This window comes from Carettochelys insculpta, chromosome 2 (assembly GCF_033958435.1).
Source record: "Carettochelys insculpta isolate YL-2023 chromosome 2, ASM3395843v1, whole genome shotgun sequence".
Taxonomy (NCBI): Eukaryota; Metazoa; Chordata; order Testudines; family Carettochelyidae; genus Carettochelys; species Carettochelys insculpta.
The window spans coordinates 277,325,152-277,338,056 of NC_134138.1; the positions used below are offsets into that span (position 1 = coordinate 277,325,152).

The 12,905-nt window shown below is 44.1% G+C and overlaps 1 protein-coding gene across 7 annotated transcripts in view; it reads left to right on the plus strand.

The window, feature by feature from the left end:
• The window catches only part of SNAP47 (synaptosome associated protein 47), a 30,401-nt gene extending 17,884 nt beyond the window's left edge, over window positions 1–12,517 (plus strand). For all 7 annotated transcript variants that reach the window (XM_074985283.1, XM_074985279.1, XM_074985280.1 and 4 more), the window contains one exon: window positions 10,650–12,517. In XM_074985283.1, the coding sequence (XP_074841384.1) occupies window positions 10,650–10,796 (147 nt within the window). In that variant the 3' untranslated portion in view covers window positions 10,797–12,517. The remainder of the gene's footprint in view (window positions 1–10,649) is intronic.
• Window positions 12,518–12,905: the final 388 nt, after the last annotated feature.

Genomic DNA, 12,905 nt, shown 5'->3' on the forward strand with positions numbered 1-12,905 from the left:
CTGAGCACATGCTTTCTGAAAATCTGGTCCCTTTAGTTGCTCCAGATTGGGCCCCCAGTAATTCAGGTTACCCATAGGGTTGCCAGCTCAGACAGATTGGATGCATTTGCTGCAAAGGGTTTCAAGTCCATCAGGCTGAATTAGCAATTCTAGGTATACAAAATAACACTAGAGAAATCTTTGCACTCCACCTGCTTCTCTCACACAACGGTAAATTCCATAATACACCTTTTTGGACAAAAATGGGTGTGTCACCGTGACTTTGTGCCTTAAACTCAACAGAAATTTCTAGATCTGTCTGCTTTGGCGAGAAGGTGAGGGAAGAAGGGGAAATGTAAATTATGGCAATATATTATTGTTCCCCTCTGGGGAGCTATGCTCCTCACACTAGCCCAGCAAGGAGCTGCATTAGGCCAGATGGGCCCAATCAGCTAATTAGGCTGGAGACTGCTGGTTAGATCTGTGCTGGGATAGATGGAGCTGGTATAAAGCCAAGTACTGCGCTGCATTGAGAGGTTGTTGCTGGAGCTGGAGTCGGGGAGGGATAGCTCAACAGTTTGAGCATTAGCCTGTTAAACCAAGGGTTGTGAGTTCAATATTTTAGGAGGCCATTTAGGCATCTGGGTCAAATAAATTAAAAAAAAAATCCCTCAGGGATGGTGCTTGGTCCTGCCAAGAGGGCAGGGAAGTGGACTTGAGGACCTCCCAAGGTCCCTTCCAGTTCTCTGAGATGTGTATCTCCTTATATATATATTTGTCTTGTATGCATGGAGGGGCTCTGCTTGTGTTGTTGCTGCTCCCAGAAATTCTCCAGGCACCATGTCTCATTGCCACTCCAGAGCAGAGTCATGCAGCCCGGTGAGGCTTAAGTGGACCTCGTCCTTCTTTGTTGAGAAGGATTGTGATGGAATAGATTAGAAAGGAAAGAGGTATGTGGATGTGGACATAGAGAACCTAGGAGAGTTTGATGGGGTGGATGGCTACTACTGAAGACAGATGTACAAAGTATATCTCTTTAAAATAAAAATAAAAACAGGTAGCTCAGGAAGTTCCATTTTTATCTTTAAAAATGTTCACAGAGCCTAACAACTTTAAGTGCAAACGTTTTGTTACTAAATGGAATAACATCATCAGTGCCTAATGAGACATCTTCAAACCGTTCCTCATATAGTCCTTTCACATAGACCTTATCCGTAATTAGACCCTAACGGATTACACGTATCTTCAATTTACGACCAATTTGCACCTAATCACACCCTCATTGGCTGTTCTTTTTCTACTCTCCTTTGATTCAAACACCGGATCTAAATGACCACCAGTTTGTGAGTTTTATTAGAAGGTGTCTGTACAAAAATCAAAACCCTCTAATTATGGAATCTCCGGTCAAAAGGATAGTATTACCATACATTAGAAACATCTTGGAAATGGCATTGAGGGTATTAGAGCCCTTTGGAATTAAAACAGCAGACAGGCTGACGAATAAGTTAAAGAATGTTTTATCTAAACCAAAAGATGTGATTGAGTATATGTGCAAAACTAATGTGTTTTAGAAGATTCAATGCCTAAATTGTTCCAAGCACTATGTTAAACAAAGGGGAAGAATGTTAACCACCCATATACATGAACATCAATTGGCTGTAAAACGGCTTGATCCCTTATCATTAATCTCATTGCATGAAGATAACACTGGCCACAAATTTGACTTCAGTAATGTGAACATAATAGGACAAGCTGGTTTGAGACAGCTGTTAGGGACTGTGGAGGGCTTTATAGAGCTTTTGTGCAGTGGGTAACCCCAACAGAACATGTTAGGATCGGAGAGATCTGAGGCGAACGGATAATTGACAGACATGAGAATATCTGAGCGAGTGGGTAGACCTAGGGAGAAACATTCATAGTTGAAGTTCTTTTGCAAAACTACTCAGTTCTTTGGGTTGCTGATACAACTGAATATTAAGTACTTTTCATTAGAGCCGGAAGCTCTGAATAGTCTGGAATTGCGATTGGGTGCTTAAGTGAAAGAACTGGCCAGGTCTTTATTATGAGGCATTCATGTCAAAAGCACAGTATTTTGTGGTCATGTGGGCAGCGTTCCATTAGCTGGGCTATAGATTTGCAGAAAGAATTCTGAGTTCCTGTGGTCTGTGGCTGAGTCCCCGTCTACTGGCTGACCATGGCTGACATAATGTCATTGGGTGTGGGAAGGGATATGGTAATATTAGCTTAAGGCCTGTGGTTCAGAAGGGGGAGTGGGATTTTGTTCACTAGATTTGGTTTGGCTACATAAATTCTGTGCTTTCTAATTTCCTTTCTGTTAAACCTTTCCTGCCAAGGAGCTATTACTCTTGTGTTTACTACATCTGCAGTTTGCATATACCATATAGTAGCTTGATTTCCGTAGCATTTGTGAAACATCCATGGATTTCATTGTGTATCTTGCCAGTGGCTTCTCTGTGCCTCTCTGGTGAGTGATAGTGCTATTTTAGCATGGTCACTTCACTCTCATATGTGTGTCTGCATTTACTGACCTTTGTCTTGCGTTCACACTTCATCTTGGGAAAATGTAACTGTTATGACTCCAAAGAAACAGGGCTGAGTTCTTCACAGCATCAGAATGCTGGAGTAGCTCTATTTGTCTGTTTATTTGTGAGCTCTATTTGTGAGCTTTATTTTCCTTAAGTCTTGATGAAACAAATAACAGGTACAACACATCTTCTAGAACTGATCTGTTGGGTGTTCTCAGCTGTTGCAGACAGAAAACACCTGCTGTGCTGTTGAGTGTGCCTGTTTTAGCAGTTGTGCATTTAATTTTTGTGCCATAGGAGGCATTCACCTCTCTTAAGAACTAGAGGACTCCAAATGAAATTAATAGGTGGCAGGTTTAAAACTAATAAAAGGAAGTTCTTTTTCACACAGCACACACTTAACCTGTGGAACTCCTTGCCAGAGGAGGCTGTGAAGGCTAGGACTATAAGAGAGTTCGAAGAAGAGCTAGATAAATTCATGGAAGTTAGGTCCATAAAAGGCTCTTAGCTGAGGGTAGGAATGGTGTCCCTTGCCTCTGTTTGTTAGAGGTTGGAGATGGATGGCAGGAGAGAATTCACTTGATCATTATCTTCGGTCCACCCCCTCTGGGGCATCTGGCACTGGCCGCTGTCGGCAGACAGAATGCTGGGCTAGGTGGGCCTTTGGTCTGACTCAGTAATGGCCATTCTTATGTTCTCTCCTGGAAGTCCCAGAAGAGAGTATTTGAGGTGTGAACCTCTGGTTTTAAGTGTTATACTGCTTGAGTGCAGGTGTGACTTATGCCCAGTGATATACATACCATGTACAATTACATGCCCAGGGCCCCAGTCTGCAACTGCCCAAAAAGATGCACATGATCCCCATAAAAGCAACCTTCATATGAGCCACCGTATACTGGCAAGCCACATACCTGAGCCTTTCTGTTCCCACAGCTCTGGTTTGGATACACCGGGATTCAGATTTATCTGAGCATGAGCTGAGTGTATGGGCTACAGCTGGATTGGGGACCATGCATTTACACAAACAGATCCTGGCCTTACCCCTTTGTGGCACAGAGCCTGTGGAGTGGATTCCCTGAGGTATTCAGGGAAACCAAGATCAGATCAGCCAGCTGACATCTTATCACATCTGCCACATTTATCTTATTTTTACTGGTGGATTCTGTAAGGTGGAACTTGTCCAAATTTGTCCACTATCTGTCCTCACGTCAGGTTACCACAGTTCGAGTCATGGTGTTTGTATGGTCTGGACTGAGACCAGGGCCCTGTTGTGAGCCCTCAAAGACAGGACAGTTATTTTATTTGTGTATTGTGCCTCCCACCATGGGCTCAGGCTGTATGAACTACCCTAATACAAATAGCATAGTTATGAGAGGTGCAACACAGACACCTAGAAAGTGACAGTCCCGCCTTGCCAAGCTTACACTGTAAGTCAGTTAAAGTTGGAGGCAGTGAAGTATCGCCCTCATTTTACCGTAGGAGGGCTAAGGCACAGACAGATGAAGTGATTTTCCCAAAGCCCCCAGCAGGAAATCTGTGGCATGGGTGGGGGTTGAATCGGATTTTTCGGAGTTGAAACCAGTGACCTAGACACAAAGCCACCCTTCCTTGGACTGCTGGAGCTGGAAAGGCAGGAGGTTACTTGTGAGGCTGCTGATCTTACTGATCAGTTCTCAATGCAAGAGGCCAGGAAAGATGTCTCATAACTTCAGGCCTCAGTATTGCATCTTCTACATAGTAGCATGTTGTAAATAGAAAGGCGGGATTTCATCTCTTGATTCACAGCCCAAATGAGGTTTTGGCACAGAAGGCAGCCGGTCTTTTAGTGCTTGGCAGAAATTGTACATTGATGACTAGACATCTTGTCATCATTTTGCTCCACCAAAATAGCAACCATTTTTTCAGCATTGGCCAGACTGCTGACTCTAGTAATCTTTCCAACTGTCTTTTTGTGGGCAGCATTAGATGCATCATTTTAACTGTCAGACTGCCTTTCAAAGAAAAATGTGTCCACACACAACTTGTCTGCAATGTGACTAGCAGGCAAAGGGTTAAGCAAATTGTTACCAGATGCACAGTGTGAAAACAAAGGAAATTAGGGCTGAAAATGAGACACTTGCAATTTTTTTGTTCTGTCTATCAGAAAGTACATCAGACCCTTGTGAGCAGGTAAAATGAAAGGAGAAGTGTAGCTGAATGAATTTTCATTTTAAAAGCCTTCTGTTCTCAACTATTGTACCCTATTCGGTATTTTAAGTTGAAGCCCCAGAGGGATAGATGTTTTACTCTGTATCTGTAAAAACAACAAGGAATCCATGGATGTAGAGGCTCTCTGTACTAACATCCCACACAAAGATGGAATAAATGCTGTCCGGAACAGTATCCCTGATGATGCTACAGCACATCTGATGGCTGAGCTCTGTAACTTTATCCTCACACACAACTATTTCAGATTTGGCGACGATATATACCTTCAAATCAGCGGTACAGCTATGGGTACCCGCATGGCCCCTCAATATGCCAATATTTTCATGGCTGACCTGGAACAGCGCTTCCTTAGCTCTCGTCCACTAACACCCCGTCTCTACTTACGCTACATTGATGACATCTTCATCATCTGGACCCATGGGAAGGAGACTCTGGAGGAATTCCACTGGGACTTCAACAACTTTCACCCCAGCATCAGCCTCAGCCTGGAACAGTCCACACGGGAGATCCACTTCCTGGACACCACGGTGCTAATACACGATGGCCACATCAATACCACCCTGTACCGTAAACCCACTGACCGCTACGTTTACCTTCATGCCTCCAGCTTCCATCCCAGACACACCACACGATCCATTGTCTACAGCCAAGCACTAAGATATAACCGCATTTGCTCCAACTCCTCCAACAGAGACAAACACCTACAGGATCTCTACCAAGCATTCTTGAAACTGCAGTACCCACCTGAGGAAGTGAAAAAACGGATCAACAGAGCCAGACGTGTGCCACGAAGCCTCTTACTACAGGACAAGCCCAGGAGAGAAACCAACAGAACACCACTAGCCATCACCTACAGTCCTCAGCTAAAACCTCTACAGCGCATTGTCAGGGATTTACAACCCATCCTGGACAATGATCCCCCCACTTTTACAGGCCTTGGGAGGCAGACCAGTCCTTGCCCACAGACAACCTGTCAACCTGAAGCAAATCCTAACCAGCAACTATACACCGCACCACAGTCACTCTAACTCAGGGACCCATCCATGCAACAAACCTCGGTGCCAGCTCTGCCCACATATCTACACCAGCAACACAATTACAGGACCTAACCAGATCAGCCACACCATTGTGGGTTCATTCAGCTGCCCATCTGCCAATATAATTTATGCCATCATGTGCCAGCAATGCCCCTCTGCTATATACATCGGACAAACTGGACAGTCTCTACGTAAAAGAATAAACGCACGCAAATCAGATAACAGAAATGGCAATATACAAAAACCCGTAGGAGAGCACTTCAATCTCCCAAGCCACACAGTAGCAGACTTAAAAGTAGCTATCCTACAGCAAAGAAATTTCAGGACCAGACTCCAAAGAGAAATTTCTGAGCTACAATTCATCTTCAAATTCAACTCCCTCAACTCAGGCTTACACAGAGACTGAGAATGGCTGGCTAAATACAGAAGCAGCTTCCTCTTCCTTGGTGTTCACACCTCCAGATCAACTGCTGGTAGTAAGCCTCACCCTTGCTGACTGAGAGAACCTTGTTATCCCCACCCTTGCTCTGGCTTATTTATACCTGGCCCTGCAGATTTCCAAGACCAGCATCTGATGAAGTGAGTCTGTGCTCACGAAAGCTCATGCTCAAAACTTTTCTGTTAGTCTATAAGGTGCCACAGGACCCTTCGTTGCTGTAACAAGGAATCCTGTAGCTCCCTAGAGATTAACTGATTTTTTAGGACATAAGTTTACATCGGTAAAACTTTCTTCATCATGTGAAATGAAGAGGAGGTTAAAAGGCCGGTATGTATAGAAGAAAATCCCTGCAAATAAGTTATGTCCATTGTAAATTAGGGTGATCAATCATGGGGGTTGTGGTCATGTGAATGCTCATCCCAGACAAGTTGCCTCTGTGGAGGGTTAACCAGTTACGATCCTTATTGAGGCCTAATGTATATAGTATTGAATTTGCAAGGAGATCCACTTCAGCTGTTTCCCTTTGGAATTGATTTTTTTTTAATTTGAAGTGCATTTTAATTAATCTAAAGCATATCAAAACCTGGTTTAAAACTAATAACAGGTCAGATATTCTTACAGTCCCTGTTTGCTTTTGCACAGTTTATTCTGCAAGTTATCCTGGCCTCCTGAGGAGTGGAAAGTCCCTCTCTTTCCTTTCTGGCTCCTCTTGTGCCACCTTCTTTTAATTTGTAAAAGTGTTTGAGCCTCTGATTGGCATATCAGCAGCCGCACTGATGGGCACCATGATCTCAGTGGATTTCACAAGCTAAACTGGGTCAGACGAGGTCAATACTTGAGCTTACTGACACTTAACAATTAATAAGAATCTTTGTTTGAATTCCTGGTTCCTGCAGGAGGTGCTGGTGGTGATTCAGTAGAGGAGTTCCTCCATCTAATTTTGCATTAAACCTGTGCCCCAGCATGGAGTTGGGGATAATGTACTGCCGGTGAGGCCATCTTTCCAACTAGGTGTAAAACTAATTTTCTGGTGACTTATGATTTATATCTGTGCCTTTTCATCTGAAGAAGTGGGCTTTGCTCGTGAAACCTCATGGCCTAATAAATTTGTTAGTCTCTTAGGTGCCACAGGACTGCTTGTTTGTGATTTACAAAGTGAGCTGTAGTAGCCATGCAAGAGTAAAGTTGTCCATAAAACTCCAGCTGATATCCAGTTTCAATTAGATGTGTCTCCTCCAGTTTCAGTTAGATGTGGTAATCTTCATTTCCTGTCCCAAGCTGATGTGTTGTGTAGCTGCTGACCACTAGACAGCTGCTGCCTTTGATCCCAGAGAAAGGTGAAGTGACCTCCCTGTCCCTTATCTATGGAACCTCCATGGAGGTTTTGAGAGGATTCATGAATTAATATTTGCAGAGAGCTTTGAGATCCCTGAATAAAAGTGGTGCCAGAAAGTAGAAGAGAGAACGTGCCTCCTCCTCTTTGCTATTCTTGTTACTACAGAAACCACATTGGTAGGTTTTTTCCCTTTAGTGCTCAGTGCTGTATTAAACAAGGATCAATTGCAGAATCATCAACAGGAGGGTCTCATCTAGGGATTCTGCTGCAATGGGGATGAGCAGAGTAAATGGACCTAAATAGAAGAGAGAGATGTTTACACAGCTCCCATTATGATTGAGTGAATAAATACAGTAGACTCCCAACATACACGATTTCGACTTAAGCCTTCCTTGCATTAACACAAATCAAAATTACGATTGGCAGGGAGCCAGGAAGCAGGCAGCAGCCTGGCTCTCGGCTCCCTGGGAGCTGGGAAACTGACTCAGTCCATGCTGCCTGCCCCTTCCCCCACCACCCTCCAACCCCAGAGAACAGAACTCGGGGGCGGGGGGGGCGGGGAACAGCAAAAGGACCGGAGCAACACCAGGTACATCTACTAGCATTACAAATAATGCTGCTTCACACTACGTTGTACAAGTTACTGCTCCCACATGGAACCCTAAGCAATCATCCAGAAAGACTGCACAGCAAACGTGGTGTGATACTTTCCTGCACAGTGTGTGGAAAAGCCCATGAGCATTGTTTCAGATAAGGGAGAAACCTCCGAGGTGAGTGTAGAAAAGGCAGGTCCACACACATTTTTAAGGCCAGAAAAGTCCATTAAGATCATCTATAGCAATTTACTAGGCCTTTACCAGCTCTAATGTCTGGGGTCACTTATGGTTAACCCCCAAATAGAGATCCAAATGGTGAAAAGCGGAAACTGAACTTCCGTTGCAATCTCTTGCTGTGCTGTCCAGGCACTCCTGTTGCAGTATGCCCTAAAGACAATGAAAACCTTGCCACCTCTTTCCTCCCATTGCTGCACCTTTTATAAGCCTCCGTGGTTCAGACTAATCAGCTGATTAAAACTATCTGTAGGCACTGGCAGATTTTCTGACAAGACTTAGCTATCTTACCTGAGAGATGGCTAAGAGGGAGATCTTGAAAACCTGCCTTCTATCATGGAGATGAAAACCACATGTCTCAATTCCCCTCGACTAGAAACTGAGTCCTTCTGCTGCCATTGACACTTTGTGTGTTCACGGGTACAGTAGACCCCCAAGTTACCCATAGGTTGCCTTCCTGGGCAACCATACATAAATCAAATTTCGCGCAAGTCGGGAAGAGCCGGGAACGAGGCGGCAGGCTGGCTCCCCACTACTTGTGGGAACCAGGAAACTGATCAACACTGCTGCACTGGTTAGTTTCCCAGTGTGATGGGGATCTGGGAACCAGGTTTTTTCCTGGCCCCTGCAAGCGGAGGGGAGGGAGCCAGGCTGCCACTTGGTTCCAGGCTCCCCACCACTTTGGAAGCCAGGAAACTGACCAGCGCAGTAGTGGGAGGGAGCTGGGAGCCAGGCTTTTCTGGCCTTAAAAATGTGTGTGGACCTGCCTTTTTCACACACACCTCAGGGGCTTCTTTCTTAACTGAAACAATGCTCATGGGCTTCTCCAGACACTGCATAGGAAAGTATCCCACGCTGGTTGCCATGCATTCTTTCCAGGCATTTGCTTAGGATTCCATATGGGAGTGGTAATTTGTTAAGTGTAGTGTGAAGTGTGCGTTATTTGTAACACTAGGAGATGTAGCTGCCATTGCTGGGGTCCTTTTTTCTGGGTCACTTCTTCTGCAACCGCATAGGGACCTTTTGCACAAGTGAAAAGTCTTCTCAGTTCTGAGCTGCTAAGCCAGTACCTGTCTTCATTCAGATTGTTCCTGAGACTCTCTACTGCTGTAGTGTTCACAAGTAGTGAGTTAGTTATAACTGATGCAGCTAGAAGCACAAATACCTGTACTGAGAAACTGTGTAACCTGACTGCTGTAACCCTCACGTTTACTCATTCGGTCCGTTCTGCTGCTCTTGCCCTACCTACATCGTGTCTAAAATTAGATTATTGGTACAGATTTTCTCTGCTTGCCCCACAAAGCACTTATCCCTTTCTGGGGACCCTGTAATATTAAATGGTGGAAATCTTAGCCCTATCAGGTTGCTGGATGTGCGGAAGTAGGAACCGATGATTCATAACTTGCACATTACAGTTACTCTTTACATCTGTCCAAGTGTGTTGTGAGTGAATGTCTGTAAAGGGTTAAACCCAGGGATGGGGGGTGCAGCCAGGTAAGCCAATGAGGAGAGAGGCATCTTTTTGAATGGGAACAACTGCAGGCTAAGGGGTCTCTGTTATTCTGTGACTGGAGCACGGCGAGACCAAAAATGCTGAAGAATCCAGTAAATATCCTGGCCACATCATAAACAGAGCATAGATATTAAGGAGAAAGCAAGTGCTTAGTTAGACGCGATCAGGTTACTTTTTGGATTTGGTGTGGGATTTCTTAGGTTTGTTGATGATTTTTTTCCCCTGGTACTCTGTAACCTCTAAGCTGAATCCCAGGGAAGTAGTTCTCTGTGCTCTAATAACAATAATTTTTAGTTGCTTGGATTACATCTAGCAACCAAGTATACTTATTTGCTTTGGTATTTTTCATCTTTTATTTTGTTAGTAGCTTTTTTTTTGAGGTAAGGATTTGATTCCTGTGTCCTAGAGGGGTGTATATGTATAAACCTAGGCCAAAAGAGTCAGCTCTCAGATTACAGTTTTTTGTTTCCAAACTATCTGCTAAGGAAAGGGGGAAGCTTGGGTTTACCCCGAAGAGAGAGATTCAAGTGTGTCTTCCTGGGTTTTAAGGGGGTCATTTTCACTTGGTGGTGGCAGCAGCATTACCCACTCCAGGGTCAGGGATCTGTGACCTTGGGGAGCTTTTTTAAGCAGAGCCTTTATAAGTGAGGTATTTTTAAGGTTTTTGGGGGCCCCCCACTTTCTGCACTCGGCGTCTCGGAGAGGGGAGGCAGCCCTGACACAGTCATTCACTCAGTGCTCTTGATCTCGTCTTCTGACAGATACTGAAGAAGCTCAAGAGCCTCGCCTTGGAAACAGACACCGAACTGGAGAGACAGGATGAAGTTCTTGACGTCATCACCACTTCTGTAGACCGGGCAACCTTGAATATTGACAAGCAGAATCGTAGAATGAAGAAACTAACGTAGCACCCATGTGCACAAGTGTGTTTGGTAACGAGGGATTGTGCAATTCTATATTTATCAGACTATTTGTAGACCTCGATTGTAAAGGAGCCATCTTGAATGTTACTGCAGAACTTGGGGGAGATGGGGAGGGTAGAGGAAAGGAGTTGTGGAAACATTTCCACACTGGGATAACTTCTAAAGGCATTTGAAAATTTAAAGAGGGTCTAGCTCGTTAATCATTGGGAAACAATGACTGTGAAATCCCTGCCATAGTAAGTCCTTAAATACTAAATACTGTGGCATTATTTGAATAGACTGCTTTTGAAAGGTAACTTTTCTGCAACAAATGCATGACGATGAGAAGGCCATGATTTCAGTGTCTGTACCAGGTAATTACACTCCAAAAATCTTGCAAGTTCTCTCCAAAAATGAAGGTGAAGTAGAAGACGGCCAGTTCACGCTTAACACCATTACAAGGTGGTGAATTTCATGAATTAGTGATTGAGTGAACAAGCCTAATTATGAAGGATAAAAACTGTGTTCCCTTATTGTACAAGTGTAACCACATACTAATAAAGGTTCTAAAACAATGAAGTCTTAATAATGGAAAACCTTGCCACAGCTCTGGTCTATGAAATCTTTGGCAGGTAAGTAAAACAGACAACGTGCGTGAGAATTAATGAAATTTTACACTCGGTGGGAGGTTCAGTTGAGTGTTGCCAAAGGATAAGTGTATTGCTACATAAGTAGTTCACTTTGTTTTGACACTTATTTTAAGTAGACACTTAAATTTTCCAAACAGGAATTCTTAATACTTTGATGTGTACTTGCAACTGTTTTGTCTCTTACACTAAATGACCAGTGCTTAGACATAATAGTACAGCATTACACGATAATTGTTTTGGTAGAATTGCCTGAAGTGCACTAGTCTATTCTGAAATCACTTGGAGTACCTTGTGTTCATAAAGAGCATCACTTCTGAAAAAAGAGCTTTTCTGAATAAGACGCTTTGTGGCTGGCTGATGTCCTTACGCAGTTTTAGCTCTCTAGAAATCCAATCATGGCTTGCACAGATCCTCTGTGATATGACACATCATTTCCATCATCTTTCTTGGATGCCGGGAGGTCTGGATCCATAAATTGCTTAGCGTTCCTTTATTTTCCAAGGAACACACTCATGATTTGTGTTCCTGTCTCACTGCTCAGATACAGACTCTATGGCTATATTTACACGGCTCCCTAGCCTCAAAATAGGCTATTTTGGCACATGGCACTGTCTAAATGGCACCACAAGCCAAAATAAACCGCTATTTGAGGCATCCCTGTACTCCTCCTGCAGTGAGGTGTACAGGGATGCCAGAATAGCATATCCGTTATCTCAAAAACTTTCTCGAGACAGCTGGCACGTTCCTTAGACATGGGCATCTATTTCAGGATAGCGCTGTATCCCGAAATAGTGCCCACTGTGTAAGCATAGCTCTTGAGAGCTCCATGGGGACCCTATAGAGCCTGGTGGTTCTGCTTCACACCTATTGGTTGAGCCTCCCCTGATCAATGTTGTAAATATTCTGTGTGTCTCTAGGTATTTATGGACGCTAACATGGTGGAGCACCTCCTTTCATGATGTGTTTTTTTTCTTTGAAATAACTGGGATGTGTGAGGACCAGACTTCTTGTCAAATGGGTCTTGTGTTATTACTGCATTGCTTTCAAAAATAAAAGGCAGTAGTCATAAATAATGTATCTAAACTATATTACTGATTTTATTATCATTGATTTGAGTCATAATTCACAATCTAAATGTCATTTATTTCAGTTAAACACAACTGAATGTGCCCTTTTTTCTCCAACCATAAAAGCCATTGCCTATAACAGGTTCCAAATCGCCTGTATGCAGGGCGGCTGACAGCCTACGCCAAACCCTGGGCCCTCAAAACCATTAGGCATCAGGCAGAAGAGGCGGGCTTAGACGCCAGCCAGTCAGCATTGCCGCACACCATCCAAGGCCCTGGCGGTGATTTAAAGGACTGTAGCAGCAACCAGGAGCCGCTGGCCTTTTTTAAATCACTGGGCCCCAGGACAGCTGCCCACTTCCCCAGTGGGCAGTGGGTCTGCTGGTAAGTAGCATGTA